This window comes from Talaromyces stipitatus, genomic scaffold (genome assembly GCF_000003125.1).
Source record: "Talaromyces stipitatus ATCC 10500 scf_1105507295491 genomic scaffold, whole genome shotgun sequence".
In the NCBI taxonomy this organism is placed as follows: domain Eukaryota; kingdom Fungi; phylum Ascomycota; class Eurotiomycetes; order Eurotiales; family Trichocomaceae; genus Talaromyces; species Talaromyces stipitatus.
Genome location: NW_002990122.1, coordinates 219,040 through 246,083, shown reverse-complemented (window position 1 = coordinate 246,083; position 27,044 = coordinate 219,040). Strand labels below are relative to the sequence as shown.

Below are 27,044 nucleotides of genomic sequence, written 5' to 3'. Positions count from 1 at the left end.
AGCAATCGCTCTGAGCTACGAGTTGGATCTAGGCAAGATATTACAGCCAAACCTTGAAAGATGTCTCTCTCCGGAAAAGAGGCTCAGGCTTCCGGATTCGCTACAGTACTGTACGGTCCCTCCTCCAATCTAAGAAGTATCGATATCGTCGATTTCTAATTCATTTCTCTTTCTGCTCTAACAGTTTAAAAAGTCTTTCTTGTTGCTGTTCCAACTGAGCAAGAAGTTTTTCTTCCCGTGCTTTCTGCTCTGCCTCTCGCGCTTTCTGCTCTGCCTCCCGTGTTTTCTGCTCTTCTCTCTGCTGTTCCAACTGAGCAAGAAGTTTCTCTTCTCGTGCTTTCTGATCTGCTGATAGTTGCTCTTGCTGGAACTTTTGTTCCTCTAACTGTTGCTGCAAGGTTTGAATCATGCTACGTAGCTCCGGTTGTAAGACCCGGTTCTGTGCAGAGGGCGCCCGGCTATATGAGGACCGCTCCTGGGACTAGATTCGTGATTGGGAGCTTATCTCGTCATCGACTTCGAGCTCAAAAGGGAGTTCTTGTGGATCAGGAACTTCTTCCAGAAAACGCATTAACCGTCCAGTATGGATTGGAAGGAAATCACGATCGAGATTTTCCACAAAACGAAGACATTGCCATTTATCCCCGTCTGCCCAGATGTTGAACTGCTTTACTAACCAGCGATAATATTTGATCCCGTCTTCGCCAATCTCGGGATAGTGGCCGTAGATTCGCACACCCTCTAATTCATGCGAAATCGAGAAGCCAAGGAGCCTCCGATTCACCTCTCCCAGACGGCCGGCAGCCTCAGCTAAACTGACCACCGCGCGAAGGGCAATACACATGCTGTGCATATTCTGCCGATCCGCAAATTCCAGAGCTTGGTTCCCGCACTTAATTTCTGCCGTTAAGTAAGGGAAGTACATATCTTCTCGCACTGCATAGAGGGATTTTTCGCCCGGCTTGATTCCAAGCTTTCGCCGCTGATTGTCTGAAAAGGTCGACCACCTTAAGCCTCGAGCATGGTCCGGCTGTGGTTTGGGACCATAGATTGGCTCTGTCTTGAGCCATGGATCATTGTAACCATCGATAACATTTTTAAGTTCGTCCTTCCCTTGGATAAAGAGGTTCTCTGCAGATGGCATGAGAAGTGGATGTAGATCTACCAGCAGTCGCGCCTCTGATCGATTTCGTAATGTATTGTGAAAATCTTCAATGAACTCATCGTCGAATAGACCGCGCGGGATTTCAACGGATTCGCTTCGGAAGTCGGACCGGCGGGGGAATGGCGCATAAAGCAGCCTTTTGTCTCTAGAATCGTCACATAATTTGCCGCCTTATATGCATATGATTTAGCATCACGAGACGACGCACTCCCAGTCGGTGAAACAGAACGAGGGCGTCCACGGTCGGTCGATGTTGATTGTGAGCGTGACCTCTTAGACGCAGGTTGACTCATAACGTCAACCTCGTTAAACTGCTCTGACGGGGCGGGTATCCACGCTTTGTTGATCGGTTTCGACGGATGTACAATCGCTGACTGTCCACGTTCCTGTTCATTAATCTTCTGAAACTCTATTAGCACATCAGCACAATATTAGGTGTTTGCAACCAGCCCTACTACTAACATTATATGATAAAGGTGAAAGGGGTTGCGTTGTGATCTGCTCCTGCTCCTTGTTTGATGGTACTGCAACTGTGCTTGAACTGTCGCGCCGTCGCAGTTTCTTCGCTGGCCGTTCGCCCACGTCGTCATACGAATCAGAGGCTATTGTGCGTTTCATATTCTAGGCATTAGATGATGCAAAGAACTAGTTGATTCAATGAAAACAACCACTGCGATTTAATATATAGCATTGTATCAGAAAGGATAAAGAGTTGAGAATTGAGTGGTAGGGAGATCGAAACACGGGCTCGGCTTGGCGCCGACCCAAAAACTTGAAGTGGTTCTAACATCCAATTATATCTCCATTCATGTATTAGTCATTTTCCGCCTTAAAATCCAGGCGCCAAACGGCGGGACATCCGTCCCACATCCAATTGGTGAGATACCGAAAAGTGGAGGCCAAGGCGGCCGAATTATGACAAACCTGCCCGTCTGGGTAGGATGGAGAATTGTCATAGTTCCAAGGGTATACGATCATGGTAGTCCTCACCAACCACCACATTTTTGCATGAGCATATGGTGGCGTCGGTGCATTAACTACATTGGGATAACACTCGCTAACGTAAGTACTTTGGATGTTTGTACGGGTACGGAGTACTCTGACAGGACTGGCGTTGAACCCTGATCGACCGCGGAGATACGATTCGATGCGGTTCGACACTCCGCTTGTGGACCGAAGGGCACAGTTAATTGGACAAAACTAAATGGCTAGCCTGTCTGCTTCCGGTGCCTGGCAGGGATAGCTTGATTCGCACGTGGGCGATTCTCCTGTATCCAGAAGGAGCTAATTGATAGAGTTGAGCTCTGTCTTGTCTTGATTTACTACGTACTATGTATGTTGTATAGCTGCCCTTTTGATGAGAAGGGGAACCTGATCTTCCAGACGGTTTCTCATTCTTCTCGCACTTCGATCACCTGCGCATGACTGTACGGCATGTGAACCACACCACTAAGGAAAGTGTGGGCCTTGATTTCTCCACAGGTCCATGAAGTTCTAGCGTTAGTCTCTTTCAGTTCTCAGTCACTATTTCCGTTCCATATCGCTGTTCCTGTCTTCCAATACTGACCACGTAAAATGTGGGATCTCTGTCGGTTCTTTCCTCTACCCATCCTAACCTCCTTTCCCACCACCGAACGACCAGCACTGTAGCCTATTATCTCTTCATCAGAAATATTCTTCGTAGGTATGAGTTCCCAGGTAACTCATTAGGTATTACAGCAACTGATGGGGAATAACGTTTTGCAACACAGGAATATAGTCATGAGCCATTTTTCAGAGTATTTCCTCCGTACGGCCGAAGCAAAGCCAGAGGTCAGTTCTATTCACGTCAAGAAGTTCCTTTGCTGATCAGAGTGCTAGTTCGGATTGGCGTTTGTCCAGCTCCTAGGGGTGACTCGCCAGTTGGATAAAGTCGGCCAGAAGCTAGCTCGTCTCGCTAGAGAAATCGACGGAACAGACCTATATTTTTCCATAGCAATAACAGATCGTTCTTCGAAATCGCAACACATAGGTCTGTTACGAGACGACTCTTGACAGCAGTGTGACTTGATAGCTTTATTAATATTTTGTCAGTTGATCTTCCTCATTCACACCACGATCCGCATATACCAAAACCCGATCATACACCAGATACCTCATGCATCGACCCGGCTTTGCTACAAAAGCAGAATGAGCTGCTAAGCGAGGACCCTCCAAGTAACGGCTTGGATGACAGGCTTGAGAGGTCGCCCATGGGTGACCTGGGTCAGAACTGGAGCAACAAGAGTCTACCATCTACTGATACTATGTGCAATATGGCGGACAGCAGTAACCCTGATACTACCTCGTCAAACGTACGCGGGATTGCAGCGATAAGTCCCCCAATTTCGATTGAAACAGCAAATTGTTCAACCCCGGAGACCTATAAGGTCGCAACGCGAGCCAATATGCAAGCAAGTATAGAAGATGTGAGCGATGAGGGTGATGATATAATTCAACAAAGTGGACGAGCCTCGCCGACTGGTTATGATGAAAACATGCAACCAAATTATGTGAACGATGAAGGCGAAAATATCGTTCCACAGAAGAAACGAGTTCGGCTGTCTGGTGATGGTGAAAATATGCAAGCAAGTGTAGAAGATGTGAGCGGTGAAGGCAGTGGTATCCTTCCACAGAAGAAACGAGTCCGGCCGACTGGTGATGGTGGCCGTCTACGACAGCCTGGACCTAGGAAAAAACCCCCTTTGAAGAAGAGCAGCGAAGCAAAGCATGCACGGTCTACCGCTCAGAAGATCTCCAATCAGCAAGCTGATGCTTCTCGTTCAGTGACAAGGTATTCCGCTTATGATCAAATGCGGTGTCTATTTGGTTCTGGTAAGGCGGAGAAGGAAAAATTATCGGAGTCTTCTTTCATCCGGGTATTGGCACTGTACGCGAAAAGTTCGCGGCCCGATCTAGCAACATTTCTAGAGAATCTGAGCAATCTTTGGCGGGCAAATCGCTTCTGGAGCCCTGACGCTCTCCATCTTTCGATGCCAGAAGAGCTGCCATCGGGCAGTTCATGTCTGAGGCTCTTCCGGTATGATCGGGATCTCGGGAAAGAATCTGGAATCAATGTGATCAGACGTCGGTTTGTACAATTAAAACTACATTTGTCTTTCATACGCCTGTGCAACGAAATGACAAACCCCAAAAGCCCTTGTTTTAAGACCGGCCTGAATAGCCGCAGAATTCCAAGTCATGCCATTGACAATCTTATGGAATTGGAAGGCAGTAACGGTTATTCTGATGATCCATTAGCACCTAAGGATCGTGGTCGCTTCGTCAAGACTAATGCTAAGGGGAGGAGGTGGTATCTGATCTCTCACTATATCGGGTGGGGTTCACTAATCATCTTCAACAACATTGATACAACTCTGTGAGCAACCTGTATCCTTCAATGAATATTCATTCTGACCATTGCCACAGCGCTAAAGTCGATCTCATTGAACTGGAGGCTTTTATCATATACGTCTTAAATACTCAGCCTAGGGTGGTAGCACTATGTCACAAATACGAGCAGCCTGTCAAAGATCTCTTGAACGGCAGAAAGCCCGCTCTCACTTTGACAGAGCAAGAAGTCACAAGTACTATTGGTGGTTTACCCCATGCCATTGACCACAATGAAGGTGCAAAAAATCACTGGCAACGAATCAATACGAAGATCGATACGGATGTTTCCGAAGTTCTTTCACATGACTGAGGATAGTATTTCAATCTGTCGCATACATTAGATAGCTAAGGGAGTGCATTCATGATTTGCTCAATGTTGCTACATTAAGACTAGATTTACACTTAATAATACGATATAGAAGCTGCAAATTCTGTTGAATTGCTTACGATCTCGGCTGGAAACATGCGAGGCAAGAGCTTCTGGCTGTGTGCCAGTGGTGAACTGAAAATGGGGCTAGAGCGTTTACGGCAATTGATTAGGTACCGAAGCGTGAAAAAGAACGAATATAGTTATCACAAGATTCTCTGTATCGGGCACGGTTCTTAAAACATCCTTGTAATGGGTTTTTAGGGGTTTTTATATGCAAATTTTCAAGCATTCAACGAGTGACGATGTTTGACAGAATGTTCTTGATGCATGGTTTGTAGTTGATTTGTAATGCTCAACTAGGCGACGATTTGTAGAAGATTCTGTGTCAAAACTTGAAGCAATTCTCTGTTGATCCGTATGCTCCATATTTGGTTTAGTGCGCTTGGCTTTCAACAGGTAGTGTTGGATATTTGATACGCTAATCCCAATCAGGATGTCATTACTAATCATGATTCCTCGGAATAACGACATATCCGTGAGAACATGAGAGCCAAACTCAAGCCTACATTTTGGAGTCAGGATGGTCATTTATCCCGTAAATCCGTGATACTTTGCCACTATGATGTGTATATAAAGAGGATCAAGATGTGTAGTTAGCTATGTTTTAGAAGACGTGCAAATCAGAGTCAATTATTCCTCACCCAAATTGTACAACTCCTATCAGAGCCTAACCCCGTTCGGACTAGTACCAAAAGATTCCAATAGTTATGAGCCCGGGATCACTGTGAGCTACACTTGAAGCTATTCACAGATCAATCCTCAATTCGGAAATCTTGTACAGCCAGCCACGATACCAAACCAGTGAGCGTCCTCGATTGTGATACAGTTCAAGACGATCCAAGAGCAATACAAGATATTAGCAATGGATACCAGGAAGAACATTGTAATCCTAAAAACGACAGACGACTGGAGAAAATGGATCGAACAGCTTAGCACGGAGGCAATGAAGGAGAATGTATGGGAATACATTAACCCTGACCCAAACCGGATGGTACTTGAGCCCGCACCAGCCAAGCCTACGGAGCCAGTTGCGCCTGAGATAGACTTCAGCAAAACAAGTGAAGCGCAGCTGTTATTACAGAAATATCAGATTGAATCCAACACATACGAACGACAACTCAGTCGGTACGAGAACACCAGAAACGTATGAAGCATATGCGTTCTTATATCTCGACACTGTGTACATTGGACATAAGCCTATGATCGAGAAATCAGCGAAGTTTCTGAAATAATACGAAAGCTTAAGAAAGAGCTTGCTCCAAAACCAAACCGAGAAAGAGCCTTGTTAATTGAGCAGCATCGAGAGCTCATAATGACGAAAAATTCCTTGAAACCAAAAGAGTTGATTCAGAAATGGCGAGATTTAATAATTGACATGAAATTCGCCAAATTCACTGAGATTCCGGACGACCGATTAACCAGGGACTTCATCAAAACAACTGAGAATGTTTTACCCAAGTTCTATGAGACATGGACCACCCGTATGATCGAATTCGATCTTGATTCTGGAGCTACCAATCTAATAGAAATACCAACAGTTGATGAGATTATTAGTCAATTCGAACAATGGGAAGAGGTGTATACCAAATCTAATCCACCTTCCAGACGGGATATTGCTATGGCGACATTTGGCGATAAATCCGACCAGACAGAGAAGGAAAAACAAGACACAACACCCAAACAAAAGACGAGAACCTGCATATGCGGTCAGGAACATCTATTTGAAGATTGCCCATATGTGAATTCGAAGAAACGTACCGTCAATTGGAAACCAGATGAAGCCATACAGAAAAAGTTCGAGCAACTAGAGCGACGTCATGGACATCCCAGAGCAAAAATGCTCCAAAGAATCAAGAAGAAACTGGAAAAAGAAGGCAGTAGTGGGACGAAAGTCTCATTTTTAACTGATGCTAAGAATGACAATGGGAATAAAGAATCAGCAAATTTATTGTATGATTCGGATGAGTATATTGGCATACTTCTCAACGCCAAGCAACCATCTCTAAATCCACCGATCAGTACAGCACTGTCAGCCTCAAGCAGAAATCTTGATATTAAGGAGATGACCTTACTCGACAGTGGAGCGACAGTTCATATCACCAATAAACGGGATAAGCTTATTAATATGCAGTCGAATGTTCGAACAATCATGGCCGGAAAAACAGAGATCCAAATGTATGGACCAGGACAGTACATCCTTCACCCAACAGATCCTATTAGCGATAAAGTTATATGCAAAGGAATACGGATCTTGGAAATGTGGTATGTGGAAGGGTTTCCTACAACAATTATCTCAATGAGCCAGCTTCGGAGCCACGGTATCAAATACGATGGAAAAACCGACAGATTGTGGAGCGAGCGAACAAACGAGGACCTTTGCCATGTCAAATGCACTGGCAAGCTATATCTGCTTGAATGGAACTCGAATAAGAATTCTAAGACATCCCTATCAAAGGAGTTAGCCTTAAGTTCGTTTGACAAAAGAATACTGAAGGATCCCGCACAGGTATGGCATAAGAGATTCGCCCACGTATCCAATAAATCGATTGAAAACATAGAGAAGGCCACTGAGGGAGCAAACATTACCGCACCGTTCCAAAAAAGGAACGAGGAAGGATTCGAGGAAAAATGCGAAGTCTGTGCAATCACCAAGATACGCAAGAAAATCAGCAGAGTTCCAATGACGCCACCGACAAGGCCATTCCAAAAGTTATTTGTGGATATTATTGTCATGAATCTTGCAATGAACAAGGATTCATATGCATTGCATGCTGTTGACCCATACACGAAGTTTCACATCCTAACGACAACTCGTACAAAGTCAGTCAACTTCAACCTTGAAAACATGATTGAAGAGATCGAACATACCTTCAAGACAAGGATTGAGGAGATCCAACTAGACGGAGAGTCATCGCTTAATGGAATCAGCTTCAGGGACTATTCTCAAAAGAGAAAAATCAGACTGATTGTCACCGTGCCAGATACACCAGAGCAAAACGGCCCAAGCGAGCGAGCTGGAGGAATTATCAGCATGAAATCTCGCAGCCTAATCCAGGAAGCCAACTTACCTCAAGGATTATGGCCAGAGGCTATGAAAGCTGCCGTTTGGATCCTAAACAGAACTCCGATAAAAGCCTTGGGCTATAAGACAGCATATGAGATGGCTCATGGGACGAAACCATACGTTGGGAATCTGTTTCTATTCGGATCTAAGGCATATGTCAGAGTGGACACTAAGAAAAGCGAGAAGATGGCTCTGCGCGCCCAGATAGGATTCTTGGTGGGATATGAAGCTCACAATATCTGGAAGGTATGGACTACTGGACCTAATGGATCGAAAGTCATACGCGCCAGAGACGTCATCTTCGACGAGACGAAGAAATATGACCCAGAACATCCATTTGTTAAAGAGATTGTCAGAGAAGGTGTGCAGAGATACGTTGACAACGTTGACATACCAAATCTTGAAGACATCGAGCAAAACGATATAATCGACTCAGTTGACGAAGATATGAATCTACAAAGCATGGTCAGCCCAGTTGTGTCAAATATTGAAAATACTGGAGGCACATTACCTCATGATTCCATGGATATTAGCAGGCCAGGTCAAGCACTGGATATACAACAAGATGTGCCACAAAACATGGAGATTGACGAACCAACCCAGCCGGATCAGGATACTATGGATATTGACCACGAAAATCCAGAAAATGAAGCCCAAGAAGCGACACAAATTGACAATCGTGAGAAATCCGTGGTGAAGAAGTTGAAAATCGACTCAGCTGGAGGGGTGGAGCATGAGGATAATATCAAGGAAGAAGTTGACGAGGATAAGAATATCCCCAGCGACAAACAGCTTCCTCAATCTTCAAGTCCCGTGACCATGGAAAGGCTTTCAGCCAATCATGATGCAGAAAAAGCAAATAACGTCAACAACGACTTACCTACCCCGCCTCAAGGAGCCTCTCAGCATTCAAGCGAAAAGAATGAGTCAACAGGAACTCAGGAACCCCTTAGTACCTCTCGAGCACAGGAGATTAACGCGGACCTCTCAGAAAGCAATATAGTGACAGGACCCAGGATTCGAGTACCGTCAAAAAGAGCCCTAAGTCCAGAATCAAGCTCTTTATCAAGGAAGAAGCACAAAAAACTCAGCCGCGCATTTTTAGCCAGGCAAAAGTTGCTACAAGATTCGACAACGGACAAAATCCTTTTAGCTGCACTAGAAAAGCTTGAAAAACCACTTACAGAACAGCTTCCACCAGAACCTAAGAATTGGACAGGCGTTTTACGACACAAATTCAAAAATCAGTTCATACAAGCTGCGAAAACCGAGTTTGAAGCTTTAAACAAGAAAGGCACGTTTGAGTTTGTTCCTAGACCTCAAAATAAGCATATTCTACCACTGACATGGGTTTTCAAATACAAATTTGACAAGTATGGCAAACTTTCAAAGTTCAAAGCAAGGATCTGTGTGCGCGGTGATCTACAACAGCCCAATGAGCTCGAGAAGCGAGCAGCCACACTGGCAGCCCGAAATTTTAGGCTGATGATGGCTCTAGCCGCTATATTCGACTTGGAGATTGTGCAATACGATGCCGTGAATGCCTTCATAAACAGTCTATTGGATGAGGAGGTTTATACATTGTGTCCAGATGGCTTCAAACAAAGTGGCAAGGTCATAAAATTACGGCGAGCTCTATACGGATTACGGAGAAGTCCTCGGTTATGGCAGAAAGAACTAACAACGACCTTATTAAGCCTGGGATTTGTTCCAATACCTGATGAAGAATGTCTATTTATCAAAAATGGCGTTCTTATACTATTTTTTGTTGATGACATCCTTGTGTTCTACGACAAGGACAAAAAACAAGCTATTTTCGAAGAAACTGAGAAAGGCCTTACGAGCAAATACGAGCTCCGAAAAATGGATAAATTCGAATGGTTTCTGAACATTAGGATCCTTCGTGACCGAGCCCAGAGAAAGATTTGGCTCTGTCAGGATTCCTATATCGCGAAGATAGCCAGTCAGTTCAATATCAACACCACGAACAACGTCGACACACCAATATCTGGCAATATTGAGGCCTCAAAAGGAGAAGCAACTAATCAAGAGATTCACGCCTATCAAGAGCTTGTTGGATCCGCCCTGTATGCCTCTATCATGACACGGATCGACGTTGCAAAGGCTGTCAACGAACTAGCCAAACACACGAAAAATCCTTCAATCGCCCATTTCCAGCAGATAAGGAGGGTTATCCAATATCTTTATAACACTCGCTTCCTAGCTATTGAATTCTCACCACCGCAAAATCCTGAGAAAGACGCGTTTATATGTGCCTCAGATGCCTCATTTGGAGACAACCCCGACCGTACAAGTTCCGAGGGTTATTTGGTCCAAATATATGGGGGCCCAGTCGACTGGAGAGCCACGAAACAACGCCTAGTCACGACATCAACCACCGAAGCCGAACTCCGAGCTGCCACCGAGGCCGCCAAGAGGCTTCAAGTTTGGAAACGTGTTTTCAGGTCAATTGGCTTCAAGCCTGATAGAGAGCTCTCTATCCAATGCGATAACAAGCAGACTGTTGCACTATTGACTAGTGAAGAACCGCAGTTTCGAACGAATCTCAAACATGTTGATATATATCATCACTGGCTAAGGCAAGAGATCTCCAAGAAGCGCCTCCGGATTGAATGGGTGGACACCAAGCGAATGGCTGCAGATGGACTTACCAAGATTCTACGCGGTCAGCCGTTCCTAGATTGGAGAAAACACCAAGGACTAGTGAATATAGGCCATTTGACACAGGAATAAAAAGCTCTAAGCTTCCATTCCTGGAGGGGTGTGTTGGATATTTGATACGCTAATCCCAATCAGGATGTCATTACTAATCATGATTCCTCGGAATAACGACATATCCGTGAGAACATGAGAGCCAAACTCAAGCCTACATTTTGGAGTCAGGATGGTCATTTATCCCGTAAATCCGTGATACTTTGCCACTATGATGTGTATATAAAGAGGATCAAGATGTGTAGTTAGCTATGTTTTAGAAGACGTGCAAATCAGAGTCAATTATTCCTCACCCAAATTGTACAACTCCTATCAGAGCCTAACCCCGTTCGGAGTGTGTGTGTGTGTGTGTGTGTGTGTGTGTATATTTAACGGCCGTGGTTCGTGACTCGCACGCTTCCCACCGATCCCTACTGGGACATAGGCCGCCGAGGGGTAAGCCTCGGGTTTCGGGTCCTATCAGATTTATGTACAAATAAGAGACTCTTTGGCGCATTTCCATAGCTGCCGTGGTCTTACAGGGAGGTCCACTTTGAGTGGGTTTTAGGTATTTGCCAGCTGCAATGGTCCGCCTACACTCCATGACCTATCACTCCACCACTATTATAACTGAACAGTAAGTTTTGCAGAGAGGGAAAGAAAGAAGAGAAGAGAAAGAAAGAAGGAGAAGAGAAATATAAAGGAAGAGTAGGGCTGTCTTAGCTAGGTGCTAAGGAGAGGTTGGCGAGGGCAGATATCCTCAAAGAAGTGGGTCTCTGCTAGCCATGTGGCTAGCTTTTGTGCTCCTTTAGCAGTGCCTAAGAGAAAAGAGATGACCTCAGAAGGGGGCCCAGGAGGCCGAGGGGCTCGTCTCTTAGCTATATAGCAGAAGAAGAAATGTAGAGGTGCTTTTCGTGCTCCACATCGACAGAGGAGATGAGCATCATCATGATTAAAACGTTCATGGTAGTCTGCGAAGTCTCCATGTCCAGTACGGGCTGCAATGATATGGCCAAGGTCAAGTCGGTTAAGTTGAAGCTCTCCAGGGTGCTTAGGAGATGTAGTTATTTCTAGATCTTGGTAAGTTTGTGGTGCTATGGTCTGCCACCGTGTCTGGGCAGCAGAGAGAGATTGAGTCTTGGCGTGTCTCTTTAGCGAGGCATATGAGGACTTGTATGGAGAGGGGGGGGTGGAGGCAGCTCCCTCTTTGGCAGCGAGATCAGCCGCTTCGTTCTCAGGGATTTTAGCGTGTCCAGGGACCCATCGGACCCAAATTTATAAATGTGTGTGTGTGTGTGTGTGTGTGTGTGTGTATTTAACGGCCGTGGATCGTGACTCGCACGCTTTCCACCAATCCCTACTGGGACATAGGCCGCCGAGGGGTAAACCTCGGGCTTCAGGTCCTATCAGATTTATATACAAATAAGGGACTCTTTGGCGCATTTCCATAGCTGCCGTGGTCTTACAGGGAGGTCCACTTCCGAGTGGGTTTTAGATATTTGCCAGCTGCAATGGTCCACCTACGCTCCATGACCCATAACTCTACCATAATAGTAATCAAGCAGTGAGAGTTTAAAAGAAAGAAGGAAAGAAGGAAAGAAGGGAAGAAAGAGAGAAAGAAAGAGGGAAAAGAGAGATATAATGGAAAAGTAGGGCTGACTTAGCTAGGTGCTAAGGAGAGGTTGGCGAGGACAGATATCCTCAAAAAAAACGGGTCTCTGCTAGCCATGTAGCTAGTTTTTGTGCTCCTTTCGCAGTGCCTAGAAGGAAGGATATGACCTCAGAAGGAGGTCCAGGAGGACGAGGGGCTCGTCTCTTAGCTATATAGCAGAAGAAGAAATGTAGAGGTGCTTTTCGTGCTCCACATCGACAGAGGAGATGAGCATCATCATGATTAAAACGTTCATGGTAGTCTGCGAAGTCTCCATGTCCAGTACGGGCTGCAATGATATGGCCAAGGTCAAGTCGGTTAAGTTGAAGCTCTCCAGGGTGCTTAGGAGATGTAGTTATTTCTAGATCTTGGTAAGTTTGTGGTGCTATGGTCTGCCACCGTGTCTGGGCAGCAGAGAGAGATTGAGTCTTGGCGTGTCTCTTTAGCGAGGCATATGAGGACTTGTATGGAGAGGGGGGGGTGGAGGCAGCTCCCTCTTTAGCAGCAGAATCTGCTGCTTCATTCTCAGGGATTTTAGTGTGTCCAGGGACCCATCGGATTTGGACTGATCCACTTTTGGTGTGTGGAAGCCTTTCACGTAGTGGCCAGCCAGCTGCAAGGGTGCGGAAGGATTCAAAGGCTTCTTGAGAAGATCCGGTAGAGGGAGATAGAAGGCGCGTGGCAACTTCTAAGTTATCAAGGCAGATCCATAAGTTAGTAGCAAATTGAGCTGTTGGGTATGCTATTGCTGCTTGGGCACCAGCTAGGGCAGCTTCTGCTTCTGCGTCGAAGACCTCTTTCCCATGTCCATATGAGAGTGAGGAGCGGAGGAACTGATTGTGTGCTTGAAATCCAATGTAGCCACCTCCTGCACGTCCGTCTGCTAGCCTAGATCCATCTGAAAAGATTACAATATCTGAGCTAGGGATGGTACGTTGAAAAGCCATGAAATTAGCCGCTGCCTGTTCCTTGGTGCGTCCCATGGGAGCTCCTATTCGAGCTTGAGCATTCCCACGAGGCTCGCGAGGGTACCAGGGAGCGTATTGGAGAGGGTTTATCTGTTCAGAGTTTGGGAGGGCCAGTGTACGGCGGGCAAATCGGCTGATTTGTCGGCCATTACTAGCGATCTGTTCTGCGCGTCTTCGAAGTGGGTGATAAGGGTCGAGACGCCGTAGGCGGACAGTTGCAAGGAGGGCTATTCGATCTAGTTCGATTTCTGGTGGAGAGAATCCAGACTCTCGGTAAAGGACAGATATTGGGGTTGTGCGGAAAACTGGAAGGACTGCTCTTGCGCCTGTTAGTATTACTTTAGTTAGTTTCTTAAGATGTTCTCCAACTCGGTTTGAAATCTGGGAAGGTCCAGGGCGAGTACGTCCTGGCCACCAGGTTTCAGCGCCATAGTATGCTTTATGGAGTACACAGGCTAATACAGCCTGCTGTAGTAAATCAGGTTTGACTCCTCGAACAGTATTCCCTAGAGAGCGAAGAGCGTTGGCCACAGTGAGGGCTTTAGATGCTGTTTCTCTAACGTGCCATTTGAACGTTAGCTTTTTGTCAAAGAGGATTCCTAGCCATCGTAGATATAGCCGTTTAGTGTTTTCTGATATTGTAATAGATCCAGCTTTCACTGAAGGTGTGCGGGTTGGGTCCTGGTCTGCTTTATGTCGGGAGAAGTGAAGAAGCTCGTATTTATCTGGTGCAAATGTAATGCCCTCTGCAGCGCCCCAATTAAGAGCTTCTTGAAGTAAGTCTGATAAGGCTTCGCAATTAGTAGTAAGAGAAGTTGAGATCGCTAGGTTAGCTGCGTCGTCCGCGTAACCAAATCTGTTCCTTGGGTTTCCTAGACGGAATAGAGGCGCTATGTAGAGCATGAAAAGAATGCCAGATACTGGGGATCCTTGTGGAAGACCGCAGGTAATGTCTGTTGAGGGGCCGATCTCTCCATCGAGTCGGATCTGAACTGATCTTCCAGTAGCGAAGGAGGCAATCCAGAGAACGAGATTGGTAGGCCAGCCCTGCTCGCGTAGTCTGCGGATCAGTCTGCCGGGAAGTACGGAATCAAAGGCGCCTTTGACATCTAGGGTAAGGAGTGAGGCAGTCATGCCTTGATTTAGCGCTTGTTCAACATCATGTGTTAGGCATGTGGTCAGGTCAGTTGCAGATCTTAGTGGGAGAGCCCCAAATTGTTGCCTTGCTAATACTTTATGGTGTATAGAGATCCATGCCATATTCCGTGCCACCAAGCGCTCCAGTCCTTTGCCAAGTACTGATAGGAGAGCGATTGGTCTGTATGATCTAGGTGAAGACCAATCAGTCTTTTTTGGTTTCTGGATGATTGCTAAGATTGCGTGTCGAAAGCATTTAGGATGATGACCAATCTTTAGGCACCCTTGATATAGCATTAGTACCTTATCTTTGATCAGAGGCCAGGCTACTTTGAGTATGCAGGTTGGGATTTCATCTGCGCCAGGGGCTGTGTTTCCTGCCTGAAGTACTGACTCCTCCACTTGTAGCATCGATATATCTGGGAAGTAGAGACTAGTGGAAGGCACTGTTGGGGAGTCCAGAGGTATGTCTCCTGCCTCTGCCGAGTTCTGGAGAAGATTGCGGACTAGTACGTCTCGTTTCTCGTGTACAGTAACTGCTGGGAGGCTGTTGGGCCTTAGCGGATCTTTTAGTGGAGGGCTTCGGAAGATGCCTGTAGACTTATGCCATTTACTCATGTCAAAAACATCCTTCATTTGTGTTACCGTAGAGAGCTTCTCTCGCCAAAATTGTCGTTGAGACCATCTAGTTATCCTGCGGAAGTCTGTCTTTGAGCAGAGGCCTAAGCGGTAATTGTGTAAAGCTTTCTTGCAGTCTTCGTTCCACCATGGTTGTCCTATGCCTTGTGTCATGGTCCTCTTAGCAGAGCCTCTATATGCTCCTTGAATTGCAGATGTCAGTTTTTCGGCGAAAGCATCAAGATCTTCTTCTGTCGCGGCTGAGCTCTCGGTGCCAGCAAGATTAGAGGCGAGGAGCGAGAGGAAGGAGGTGTGGTCTAGTGTGTCAAATCTCAGTTTCTGGGCTGTTTCCTTGTATCTCTGATCCCATGGAACAGTGGTAATTAGTGGTTGATGATCAGAGGTTGCATCTAAGTGGCTCGCTATGCTAGCTTTGGCTCCTGCGAGTGCCAGAGGGCTTGAGGCGAAACTGAGGTCTAACACGTTACCCCTTTCATGTGTGGGACAGTCTATGTCGGAAATGAGTACTAGACCCTGGAGATCCAGCCAGTTAATAAATGGCTCTGCGAAAGGTGTGGGGCTGCGATGTAGCGAGGGCTGCCATCTATTGTGTAGTAGGTTGAGATCGCCTGCAAGTATTGTTGCTTGAGGGAGATACGCCTCTGGCAGGGTTGTGAGAGCTTTCGCGGCTTCACCTGCTCTGATGGAGCCTGCTGGGGCGTTATAGATGTTGACTATCAGAGCAGACTTTCCTGTGGGTGAGAAAATCTGAAGGAACAGGAGATCCGAGGCCTCTTTAGTGTCAGTTGTGAAGGGGCGGAGCTGGGAGGTCCGAATGCCTTTCTTCTTTCGAACATAGGTGAGGACTCGTGGTCGGCCACTTATCGCCCAACTGTCAGTTGGGGAGAAGCATTCATATGATGGGTGTTTTTTAGTGATCTGTCGACTAAGATCTTTGAAAGTATATGGTTCTTGGATTAGGATAATATCAATATCGCTTGTGTATGCCAATGTGAGAGCTATTTCATGTGCATCTGGCGCGTGCCCTACATTTAGCTGTAGGATTTTGAGAGGCGCCTTCTGAGTTGGATAGTGATAGATCATAGTTCCCGTTCAAGAAGAGAGGCGAACCGGTTTTGTGATTGAGGGGTTGTAAAGCGGACTGCGCGAGCTGTAATTGGAGGATCTTCAGTTGGGGCGCGAGGTGGGGGGGTTACTGAACGGAAAGGAGAGGTAATCCCATGGGTTGGAGGCTGAGATGGCACCTCGTCTATTGCCATAGGTGTTTCTTGTGTGCCTATGGAGAGCTGAGGGCTACATCCTCCTTCAGTTCGAGCTTTTGCGAGGTTTATGGCGCAGGATTTGCGGATCTCTGCTTGTTGAGCTTTAGTATGTTTAGTATTGCCTCTAGGGCGCAGGAGGCATTCTGAGAAATCAGCTGGATGTGGTCCATGGCAGTGTATGCATCTGGGAGGGCACTGATGAGGCTCTAGGGCTGTGCAGCGGTTGACATGGCCCTCTTCAGTATGCTCTAAGGAGCCGCAGAGCCGGCATCGAGAGGGGCGGGCACAGGATCGTGTGTTATGCCATTTCCAGCATCGTGTGCATTGGATAACTGTTGTTCTCTTAGAGAGGTGACGGGCATTGGTGATAGTGCCAAAAAGACGTAGTTGGATAGGCAGTGGTGATTTCGTGCCTTCTGGGAAGTTGACAAACCAGCTTGAGGAAAGAGTATTAGGGTTGGCGGCACTTGTAGCGGTCTCGCTGATAGATATAGGCTTGAGCCCAGTAGTTTCGCTGATTTCTAAGGATAGTAGTGTAGGATTGATAGGGATTAGAGAGTATCGGCCATCCAAGATTTGGCCAATTTTCCTTGGCACATTGGTGACTCGGTATGAGACCCATCGGGAGCTGCGTTCTATCTGGCAGTTAACAAAGAATGCAGAGATAGTCTCTTTTTGGGCCTCAAGGGCTAGGAGGGCTTCTGGAGATGAGGGGCATAGTGCGAAGCCAGTCTTTGTGGCTTGAACTTCTTTTAGCACTGCACTGTTTGAGTTTAGTTGAGACCGTAGGCTAGAGTAGATGGCGTAGGCTTCCATTTTTCTAGCTGCATGGTCAGCTGGGAGGCGTACGAAGAGCCGGTTGTCAGGAAGGGGTTGTTTCACCAGAGGCATAGGCTTTTTAACAGGGGATTTAGAGTGAGTAGTGGGGGTTGATTTGACCGGGGCATATTGGGTAATAGTCGCATAAGTTGACTGGTTAAGACCTGAGGGGGGACGTGAGGGAGGGGGTGAAGGGGGTAAGGGATTTAGGATGGGGGAAGAGGAAGGGGAAGGAGACAGGGCAGGTAGAATGGAGGTCGTCGAGATACCGCTAATATAGGCGTTGAAATGTTGTTGAGCTACCGAGGCGAGGTCATCGCTTAGGGCGGTGAGGGCTCTCAGTAGGTGAGGAGCAAGGCCGGTGGTTTGGCTGCGGTGTTTATCAAGGAATGCAGCTATGGGGCTGAAGATCTTCTGTCCTTCAGAAGCTCTTGTTGTGGCTGCAGACGTGGATTCTAGAAGGGCTGTCTGTAGAGGGCCGTCTGTACCAGGGCCTTTACGCGCCATGGTGTTGCCGGGCGCGTTGAGACGCGTCAAAGGCTGCACTCCTGGGAGCTAGGTGGTAGAGAGGGTTGAGGATTTTGAGCCTCCGACTGTTTGATATGAATAATTATAAGGAAGTCGCCTATCAACTCGAAAATCGGTGAGGTGCTTTCCACTACGCCATCTGCCAGGCGATTTTATTGGGGTTGCCTCACGTGACGATCACACTGCGGATTAGTCTTCACCTAACGTCCTGCGTACTGCGGGGTTCTTCCTGTTGGATTATTACTAATCCGTGGGGGCAGATTCGGCAATGATTCCTAGCTTTGCTACGTGGAAAGTGTTCGTATTGGAAGTAGAATTAACAAGCAAAATTGTATGTATTCCCCCCTCCCTCTTTCTAAGAATTGAGGGTGATTCTATGTCTTTATATATTCCAATGCGGCCTCAGAGAAGTAAGGGAAATAACAACAGGAATTTCAGCTAAGGCAAAGCGAAGAATCCGAGTCACAAACATGAAACTATACAGGTTTGACCACTGTAGTTGATTGGTATCAAGGGGCATTTTGGCGATGTGCACTTTCTTAATTAGGGTCAGAGGTATCGTCCTGTCGACACCTAGTTATCTAACACTTCCTTCTTACAACTGCCTCACGAGAGTCAGCCGCTCCCCTCCGCAAGTTGCTCGTCATCTCTCACGCAGTCAAGACTTGATTTTTCCCACCCACCTCCCTATGTACATAGATTCATAGTGCCATTAATACAGACAATTGCCTCACCACAAGGGAGCGCGGACGGGGCCCTCTCTGACGTTGTGGTCATACGCTTTGCGGGTAAGACCTCAACGACAGGTGACCCGTTAACCCTAACCCTATCTTGACTGAGTGAGGTCACCAATAAAGAAGATGCGGAATAGCTTCATATTCCTACTCTTTCCTTTTCTTTTCTTCATGCTTAGTTTTCTTGTGTTTAGCTTCCAATATTATTATGTTGATTGAGCCCTTACAGACACAGAGTATCACGCTGTTCATATCTCTGGACTAGCTTTTCGATCATCACTGCCATAAGCAATCATATCACATAGAAGCAAAAAGGACTTCAACACTTCTATGCGCTTATCCAAGATTTCACGCTGTCCCGCTGAGAACTTAGATATTTTTTGTATCTGTCAAGCACAATGCTCAAAGATCCCTCGTATCCACAGAGACATATCAAGCTGCTCTCCTTGTCGAATGCTTCATGGATATTTTCCGAAAATAGCTGTTGAAGCTTTTCGCTTCGATTAAGCTTGACCAAAACCCCATGCTCCAGTTGAATGATATAAGGAGCATCAGCGAGTCCAATACCATTTTTTGTGAAAAGGTCCTTAATATTCGCTTCTTCCTCCGTGATCCAGTAAGGGGTATACGAATCTGAAAATCCTTGGTTGCCAAGTTGTGGAAGGGAGACATCAGCGATATCACCAGCTGCTTGACGCTCGCGGCTCTTGGTTGCCTCCAGCGACAATTTCATTCCTTGGTACACGTCTTCCATCCAATCCAGCCATTCTTTCTTTTTCGCAGTAATACGAGAAATTTGAATTGCATTACCCACTGACATCTGCCATTCAATTTGGGCTTTCAGTCCAGTTCCCGGATGGCCTTCCACGTACTCGGAAAAAGGATGGGTTTTTTCCGAGTCATCGAATAATTTGGCCCTGTAATGGCTCACGATTACCCGCGTTATATCCCTTGTTTGTGGACACGCAAGATACCAGCCGTATCCGAGTGGAACTACTGCAAAGCGAGTTGTGATTTCTTTTTGGTTTAGGCTGTTCTCAAGCGCCATGATATTTGACTCATACCATGTAGAAGGTTTTTTTACACGTAAGAAAGCATCACAGATGTATTGTTCACGAGTCAAAGCAGATATCCTGAAGATCTAGTAGGAATTAGAATTGGTTAACAATCATGGAGACAATCTTACATGAAGCTTGCCGGTGTTTCCTTGTGCGTGTTTAAGCATGATAAATACCTAATCCCGAGGTGGCTTTGTCACAAATCAGTGGTGAATGGACAAAATATCTGAGAAGTAAAGTATATTTATATATATGAGGCAGGTTCAAGCATCCTATCTCTAGCCGATATGAATGCTAAGATTCCCAACATCCATGCAGTAGTCCGTCCAGGGTCCAGATTGTTCCCTGTATTCGCTGTATCCAGGAACGTAGAAGGAAGCCTCTGTATCTGTAGGTAGGGGTAAGCTATCTGACAGGAACCTCAACTACCAATGATACGCGTTATCCTCATTGGATTTTATATTATACTATTTATAGAAGACAACCGCAAAGCCAGAAACCCGCTTCACAACCACAAATGAATTTAGTTGCTGAGCCTCGGTATGCGCGACTCGCAATAGCGTCTTTGGTTCACTACCAGGCAGGCCATAGGCGAGACAGGACGAGATAGTACGGGACGGGACGATGGTAAGTGGTTCTATTGCAGGGTTATTTAATTCATACTACTAAACATTATGTTAAACTAACTTAGTTACTGCATGATGCATTAGTTTAGTTACCGCCCCCTCCGTCTGTATGACCACAGTAAGATACTAACTAGGGCTGGACAGAGTAGAATGAAATGGGACGGAACGGAATGGAATGGAACGAAACGGAACAAAATAAAACCAAACTATGAAACCTTGCCAATCAAAGGCAAGCATTTTAACACTTAACGTTGCAAATGATAAATAATATATTCTGTTCCATCCCGTTCCCTTTTGTTCCGTCTCATTCCTTCTATACCTGTTTTCCATGTACCATGAATTCTATCAATGACTTTACAAATTTCTGCAAAAGACTGGAGGGGTTTATTCATGTTTTTCAAAGCGGAGATCCCGATCCCTTAAGCTTTATGCATAAAAAGCAGTTGAATGCTTGGAAAGCTTTGCTGAATAATGAATTAACCGGAAAATCAAAGACACAGATACATGTACGAGAAGTTGCACGGAATTTTGCGTCGAAAATCCGTAAAGTAGCAGGCAATGAGACCCTCTTTCTTACCGTTCTCATATATGCTATCTCGCGTGTTCCAAAGATTACATACGAGACATTCTACGCGGATCTGACGAAATGGTCAGAATCTACGCATTTCCCAAAGTCGCTACATGATCAAGCCTCTAGCCTTTGGAATGAACCAGGCAACCGACCGAGTGTGCAGCAAGAAGCCAACAACCATCGTCTATCTTCTAGGACGACAGCTCAAACAACTGGTATGCATCCTGATCTATCCAGACAAAGGTCCAATATTAGTTATTAACAAGAAGCTCAATTACATGCAGGCGATGCTCATCTTCGAAATCCGACAACTACCAACGAAGAGATTGAATCTCGAATTGCACCAAACAAACCACTTGAGATAGCCTTTCTTGTCCCCCCTGATTCGCTTGATGCTTTCTACAAGCTGCACAAGGATTCACTGGCCTCTCAGCAACATTCTGCGATCCTTACGATCCCTACCCAAGATCGCGTTGCTTCACTTGTCCTGTCCATTCCGCGAACAGAGGCAGTATCGCAAGGCGACAGGTTCGGCCTGCCCATGATATTCAATTCTGAGTCTCCTTCAGTGTAATCGATTTTGTATCCACCATCATCGCCTCGAAAGCACAATTCTTCGGGACTTTGCCTATAAATGTACCCTTTTCGTTATATTTATCCCATATCATGGTAGTGGTGCCCGCTTCGTATACCCTAATGCAGCCTAGGAATTGTTTCGATTGCTGAGGACGGAAAACGATTAGACGATCAGCTGGGTGACCTGGTATTATTTTTATTGTATGCGACGTCCATTGGCTGTCAACTTCGATTTGGGATTCCTGAAATCTTGCGTCTAACTGAATACCGATCAATCAGAACAAGCGAATCCATTATAAAAAGAAAAGAGAAAACGTGGTGACGAACCTTTATAGCATTCTTACAAATCTCGTTATCTTCTTCCGTGCTGAGTGGTATCTCTAAGCAGTATTTATTCGTAGTCGTGGCCATTGTGGCTATCATCGACGTGCAAGGCAAATTCTTATATACCGGATCTTCGTTAATTCTCTTTGTAGCGAAGTGAATAATGTAGATGATGTCTTGATGTCTTCGCAGGTAAAATTTAACTCATTCCCGAAGATTTTCCTGGATGTGGTTGACGTGGGGCGAAGCCCCTCCTAGCACACGATACCTCTATTATTTGGGCACCAAGCAATGCCTAATATCATCATAGCCTCATATTATGATGCTAAATGACTGCCCTCGACAAGATTATTTTTCATATATCTCAAAATGGTATAATTTTTAGGTGGAACTAACGGCATGATAGCATAATTGGAACAAAACAGTACAGAAGATAGCAGAACAAGATGGAACGGAATGGAACGAAATGAAACAGAATGAAACGGAATGAAATGGAACTAAACGGGACAGTACTGAACAGAACGGAGTAGAACAATTAAAATGGCAGCAACGTGACGCTGTATGGGTGCCACGATCATAGATAGCCGCAGAAAAAGAAAAAAACAATCAAAGATAGTCTAATGGAGCCTGCGCCAGTCCAGGCACGCCGATCTCGAGTCATGATAGTCGAATTTGTTAAGCTCAGGGGCATCGTCTTAGCCGTACGCTGAATGACCAGAGCTGAAAGAGGCAATATAAAACCTATCATAAAGATCAAGATGTCTATTAAGATGCCAAACTTGTCCCAGGTTTACTGCAATTCAACACAGACCACCTCAAGTTACCGGTTTCAAGCCATCAATCGGCCAGACTTCATTATTTTCCCCTGGATAATGGGCAGAGGAGCATACGATACTACTGGTGTAAAGAAGCCTGGCCAGCCGAAACCCCCAAAATAGCACCTACATTTACCTCGCATCATTTCAAACCGGACTGCTTGGACAGTTTTTCAGAATCAGATATACGACCACGATCCACAGCCGATATGCCCTGCTTTTCATGGCTATCATTCTTTTTGTTTTGGCCTCAGTGGCTTCTTTTCTTAAATCACAAGCCTTCATTGGAGAATGACCCTGTTAGTATCTTTGGTCCAATGGGCTTGCTCAAGCGTCTGTCTGACTGTGCGCAGGAACAAGGCATTGCGGAAATTGGTCTTTACGAGAAGGTCGAAATTGAAATGATTACTGCTACGTATGAGGGCGATCATTCTGTCTCTTTTTGGCTTCCTCCTCGGAGAGTAAAAGATGACCCTAGAATCGATGTCTTTTACAGAGCTTTTCTACGTCTTGATAACAAAAAGTATAAGCTTGAAAGACATGGAAAACTCCCGTGGTCTGCCAAAGAAAGTCTCTCGGTTCTCTTTCATTACGACGATATAATGAGGGTCCGGGTTTCTCTTCCGTATGCAGAGGCAAGGACTCTGATCCCTGACCTTCCTGAACTTCCGCCTAACATTTTTGCGGCTATTTTCAATTTTCTAATCAGAAATTTATCAGCGTTGTATTGAGTTGTTCGTACAATTAATACCTTCAGTTTCTAGATCAGATGTAGTATAGTTGCATCAATACTTACGTAGTGTCAGGGGACGGGCTACGATATCCAAGGGGTCTGTGGATAAAGGCATATCGATGCTGGTAATACAGTACCTGTGACATTCTTTAGTTTGGGAAGACTGCATAAGACTATGCTCTGAAACGTACATCACGAGGGTGAGAGTCACCAATGGTCTATGCATTTGTCCTTAGGTGCCGACTCAGCTAGTTCGACTAACATCTGCTAGTTATGAGCTCCTGGATGCATATGAACAAACCACTCAATACAACATCTGTACGGTTCACAATATCTATAGTTGCTGAATTAGGTTCTTTCAATCTAGCGAATGCAAATACTCCTCTCTGCTCTGATGCGTATGCTGCCAGTGGGTCAAGGCATATGGATGCTCCATGCCTGTGCCATTTCTCGTTAGTTTGGAGAGACTGCATAAGTGGACTGAGGTCCAAGATGGTGAGAATCACCAATAGTGTACGCATTCGTCCTCGGGGGTGAGCTTGGTTGATTCGACTTACATCTATTAGTTGCGTTTTTAGTATACATAATTAGTATGCAACTTTGTTCAGTCTAGAATGGTCCTGAATTAGACATCTAGGAGTCAATGCCCTAGTCTTTGATAGTAAATGCGCACATGAACTGAGACATGATTAAGCCACCGCAAAAAGCAAGTTATTCACACTGTGTACTCTGCTCAATCTGGAATGGTCTTGAACTAGAGGCCTAAGAGTCCTCGTCCATGAAACTGTAGAATTAGTAGTTTCATTGCATGTGTTCAGGGGTCAAAGCCGGCAACTTCTACTCTTATATGCTAGCAGTAAAATCTTATGTATTCTCTTCTCTCAGTAGGACGGCCACATCAAACACCTCTCTTGTTGCACAATTCCAGCATACTCTGAGATAACAAGCAGAGCAAATCACAAGTTATTTCTCATTACGGATCCATCGCAGTTGAACCTATATCAACGCGTCCTTCTAAAGACTTCCTATGAAAAAAAGCTTGGTGCATTCGGCTTTATTAACTGCATTGTCATTGTCGTGAGATTTATTAGGCTCATTGAGCCAGAAAAAACAGTCAAGTATCCATACACTGGAGCAGAGAAGAGCAAGCCGCCATGGTGGCCTGCTAGTATAGCACACAAAGGACCAAAGCTTCTCAAAAACGAAGGTAATTCACCTTGCCAATGGCTAGATTAATATTTAGTGTAGAAGATAAATTTGCTAACAGAAAAGAGCCTAGAGCGTATCCAACTTCTCATTCATATTCTTGAAAATCTCGGCAAACACCACCACATTACAACAGAAATGCTTAATGGTGCATTGAAAGATTTACACCGAGAAATCAAACCTCCTGACAGGATCCATATCCTCAATGAGATATTGAGGGAGATTGTCAAGATAGGCGAAATTCCAGGTGCCGAGACATGCGAATCATGTGTTATTCAAGCGGTAAGTATCAACGATATCTGCTCTCAATGACATCCCCGCATATTGACCTTGTTACCAGCCGAGCATTTCCCCTAATGCAGGCGAAACCATAGCTCCCCGACAAGCCGAAAAATCCTCCGGAATGCAAAAAAGTATAGCGACTTTGCAAAGACTGGCGAAGATAATACAGGGCCAACAACGTGATATAAAATTCCTCAAGATGAATATGGCACAATTGATTGGAGTCCAAACTTCACCACATAATACTCTCGCTACTGACCTTGAGCAATCAAATGAGTCGTCTAAACAACATCAACGGCAACATGTCGACCCTCAGTCCGAAAGCCAGACAGATTTGCAGGGGCTAAGCGTGACGAGTCCATACCGATATCACCACGGAACAACGGACTTATACAATTATGACTCAGGATACACACTGAATTGTTTTCCGGGTGCTGAACGTCCAAATCGGCAGTTGACAACTGGGCCTGTATCATTGCGACACAACTCGTTCGTGCAAATCCTACCGCATCCCGATGGTTTAAAGCAACTGGACACTGGGCGCCGGGAAAGAGGGAGTCATAATCCCTGGGCCGAGGAAAAATACACTTTCATCGAAACTCTTCGTACGCATGGAGTGTCGTGGCCGATTGTGAAAACTGCATTCCAAGAAAAATATCGCGAGAATTGTAGCGTTGAAAGTCTCCAAATGCGATTACTGAGGCGAGTCAGGGGAAATAAAGGCAACCAGAAGAATGCAAGAACCCTAGCGAGCAATAAAAAGAGATAGAATGAATTAAAAATTCTCAAGAGTATGATCTGTTCTATCAGAAATTATAAATTCGAAATAAATACACAATCCCATGAGAGCGAAAGGATAGAGAAACCTAAAAACGCTTACCATGCTCGACGCTCCGTCCTTGAGCCAAAGTTGACCCAGCAGACCTGTGAACTTTCTGCCACCGATTCTTGCAAAATAAATCCGCAGAATATGCTACAAACTGAACAAGTCAATGCTAGAGATATGTTGCTGATATTGAAAGCAAAACCAGACAACTAACGTAGGAGAATCAACGAATCAAAGAACAAATCGAGAAAGAGAGTATGAAAGTGAACGCTTGCCGTGGGAATCTGGGCTAGTCATTCTATTGACGGTTTGTGTGAAAAATTGACGAAAGTAAGATTTCTGCTGCTTCTCGCCGTCACTGCAACTTGCAGGGTTAGTCTGGTATGCAGCTGCCAGAATGCAGCAGCAAAGCCTTGTTGTGATTCTTGAGGACACGACTGGGCTCACTCAATCAGCTTTCGAGTTCATAGGTACGCCTGCAGTCAACGAATTTAACCATAGGCCCATCACAAAATCCTCCATAAGCGTGTTGGCTGGATGACAGGAGACGGCGGGTCGAGCAGTGAGCGAGAGTCGTACTTCTCCGCATCGCATAATACATATCAAAATGAAATTAATCTCCTCCGGATTTGACTGAATGTCAGTAGGCCCCGTTGCGAGCTATTATATAAACTGCAGCATTCAGCTCGAAAGTTCCTAAAGACCAACACTTCTAAAGTACTAAAATCATATCCTAGACGAGGTCTCCAGTTGCTTCAATATTCGAATTTCCCCATACTAGGAAAAAAAAACGCGATTATGTGGTCTCTTTGAAGGGGATATACCCCTCCCACCAGCTCAAAAAAAAAAAGGTAGTTCATACTACAAAATCGCCTAGCACTAGGATTTCAGGCTCTCCCGCGGCTGACAGTAATGTTTCTCGGAGCTTATCGAACCTTGATACAGAAATACACCCTTCACAATCAATATCTCAGGTAGAATGAGAGGCTGGGAGTGTCGAAATCAAGCAGAAAAATAAAGCTAGACCAAGAGAGTGGAGCTGGATCTGGAAATACCACTTGACAACGCCTGGAAATTAGCGAATAACGAACGGTCTGAGCTTAAACATGTGTGTTTGTATCGCCATCTATGTGTCAATTCTTTCGACTTGCATCTAAACTACAATCTTCAATTACATCATTAAGCAGGGCCTTCAGCGGGCCCATAAGCTCTCCTAGAATGGTCTCTCAAAGTGCCAAGGACCATTTTCATGGATTTGGAAGCAAAAGAAAGCTTCTATTTGAGGAATTTCTCTTAAATTGGATTATATCAACCTCCCGGCCATTTACATGCGCTGAACTACCTTTATCCAAGGCTATGTTAAGGTCTGCAGGTTCCCAGAATTCTATACCAAGTGCAGATACTGTCTCGCGTCGGCAAGTCTTCGCCCTGTCGCTGTTGACAGTGAATTACAGGGTTTGATGTCTTCAGCCCCTTGATGGTGGGACGAGCCAGAATTCACTACCAA

General features: G+C 45.5%; 7 protein-coding genes across 8 annotated transcripts, besides 12 other annotated features; 4 read left to right on the top strand and 3 right to left on the bottom strand.

Annotated features, from left to right (window-relative positions):
• Nucleotides 1-160: 160 nt before the first annotated feature.
• TSTA_108400 (uncharacterized protein) lies at nucleotides 161-2,047 on the bottom strand (the record flags this gene model as incomplete). The annotated part of the gene is made up of 4 exons (XM_002488364.1): nucleotides 1,628-2,047; nucleotides 1,374-1,566; nucleotides 518-1,335; nucleotides 161-481 (listed from the first exon to the last, which is right to left on the bottom strand). Exons 1-4 carry the CDS (start codon nucleotides 1,781-1,783, stop codon nucleotides 161-163), a joined length of 1,488 nt encoding a protein of 495 aa, XP_002488409.1. The 5' UTR covers nucleotides 1,784-2,047.
• Nucleotides 2,048-3,459: 1,412 nt separating this feature from the next.
• TSTA_108390 (uncharacterized protein) lies at nucleotides 3,460-4,945 on the top strand (the record flags this gene model as incomplete). Its single annotated transcript, XM_002488363.1, has 2 exons — nucleotides 3,460-4,562; nucleotides 4,613-4,945. 2 exons carry the CDS (start codon nucleotides 3,460-3,462, stop codon nucleotides 4,884-4,886), a joined length of 1,377 nt encoding a protein of 458 aa, XP_002488408.1. The 3' UTR covers nucleotides 4,887-4,945.
• A 923-nt stretch (nucleotides 4,946-5,868) lies between these two features.
• On the top strand, nucleotides 5,869-10,824 carry TSTA_108380 (uncharacterized protein; the record flags this gene model as incomplete). Its single annotated transcript, XM_002488362.1, has 2 exons — nucleotides 5,869-6,150; nucleotides 6,247-10,824. The coding sequence occupies 2 exons, from the start codon at nucleotides 5,869-5,871 to the stop codon at nucleotides 10,822-10,824; spliced, it is 4,860 nt and encodes a 1,619-aa protein (XP_002488407.1).
• Nucleotides 6,991-8,748: a mobile genetic element.
• Nucleotides 7,210-8,178: a mobile genetic element.
• Nucleotides 8,908-10,803: a mobile genetic element.
• Nucleotides 10,825-11,137: 313 nt separating the features above from the next.
• Nucleotides 11,138-11,167: a microsatellite.
• A 265-nt stretch (nucleotides 11,168-11,432) lies between these two features.
• Nucleotides 11,433-11,490: a microsatellite.
• A 243-nt stretch (nucleotides 11,491-11,733) lies between these two features.
• Nucleotides 11,734-12,057: a mobile genetic element.
• Nucleotides 12,058-12,064: 7 nt separating this feature from the next.
• Nucleotides 12,065-12,095: a microsatellite.
• A 262-nt stretch (nucleotides 12,096-12,357) lies between these two features.
• Nucleotides 12,358-12,412: a microsatellite.
• A 71-nt stretch (nucleotides 12,413-12,483) lies between these two features.
• TSTA_108370 (endonuclease/reverse transcriptase, putative) lies at nucleotides 12,484-17,765 on the bottom strand (the record flags this gene model as incomplete). Its single annotated transcript, XM_002488361.1, has 2 exons — nucleotides 12,484-16,236; nucleotides 16,320-17,765. The coding sequence occupies 2 exons, from the start codon at nucleotides 17,763-17,765 to the stop codon at nucleotides 12,484-12,486; spliced, it is 5,199 nt and encodes a 1,732-aa protein (XP_002488406.1).
• Nucleotides 12,676-16,143: a mobile genetic element.
• Nucleotides 17,425-17,500: a sequence feature (C-rich).
• A 1,083-nt stretch (nucleotides 17,766-18,848) lies between the features above and the next one.
• Nucleotides 18,849-19,745, bottom strand: TSTA_108360 (uncharacterized protein; the record flags this gene model as incomplete). Its single annotated transcript, XM_002488360.1, has 2 exons — nucleotides 18,849-19,661; nucleotides 19,707-19,745. The coding sequence occupies 2 exons, from the start codon at nucleotides 19,743-19,745 to the stop codon at nucleotides 18,849-18,851; spliced, it is 852 nt and encodes a 283-aa protein (XP_002488405.1).
• Nucleotides 19,746-20,347: 602 nt separating this feature from the next.
• Nucleotides 20,348-20,405: a microsatellite.
• Nucleotides 20,406-20,505: 100 nt separating this feature from the next.
• On the top strand, nucleotides 20,506-21,988 carry TSTA_108350 (uncharacterized protein). Of its 2 annotated transcripts, XM_002488358.1 has the most exons (3): nucleotides 20,506-20,990; nucleotides 21,060-21,552; nucleotides 21,631-21,988. In XM_002488358.1, exons 1-2 carry the CDS (start codon nucleotides 20,540-20,542, stop codon nucleotides 21,347-21,349), a joined length of 741 nt encoding a protein of 246 aa, XP_002488403.1. In that variant the 5' UTR covers nucleotides 20,506-20,539; the 3' UTR covers nucleotides 21,350-21,552; nucleotides 21,631-21,988. The 2 variants fall into 2 exon arrangements, with proteins under 2 accessions (XP_002488403.1, XP_002488404.1); XM_002488359.1 differs by having other exon boundaries at nucleotides 21,060-21,988.
• Nucleotides 21,989-22,123: 135 nt separating this feature from the next.
• Nucleotides 22,124-22,201: a microsatellite.
• Nucleotides 22,202-24,567: 2,366 nt separating this feature from the next.
• On the top strand, nucleotides 24,568-25,480 carry TSTA_108340 (uncharacterized protein; the record flags this gene model as incomplete). The annotated part of the gene is made up of 2 exons (XM_002488357.1): nucleotides 24,568-24,711; nucleotides 24,770-25,480. 2 exons carry the CDS (start codon nucleotides 24,568-24,570, stop codon nucleotides 25,478-25,480), a joined length of 855 nt encoding a protein of 284 aa, XP_002488402.1.
• Between the last annotated feature and the right edge of the window lie 1,564 nt (nucleotides 25,481-27,044).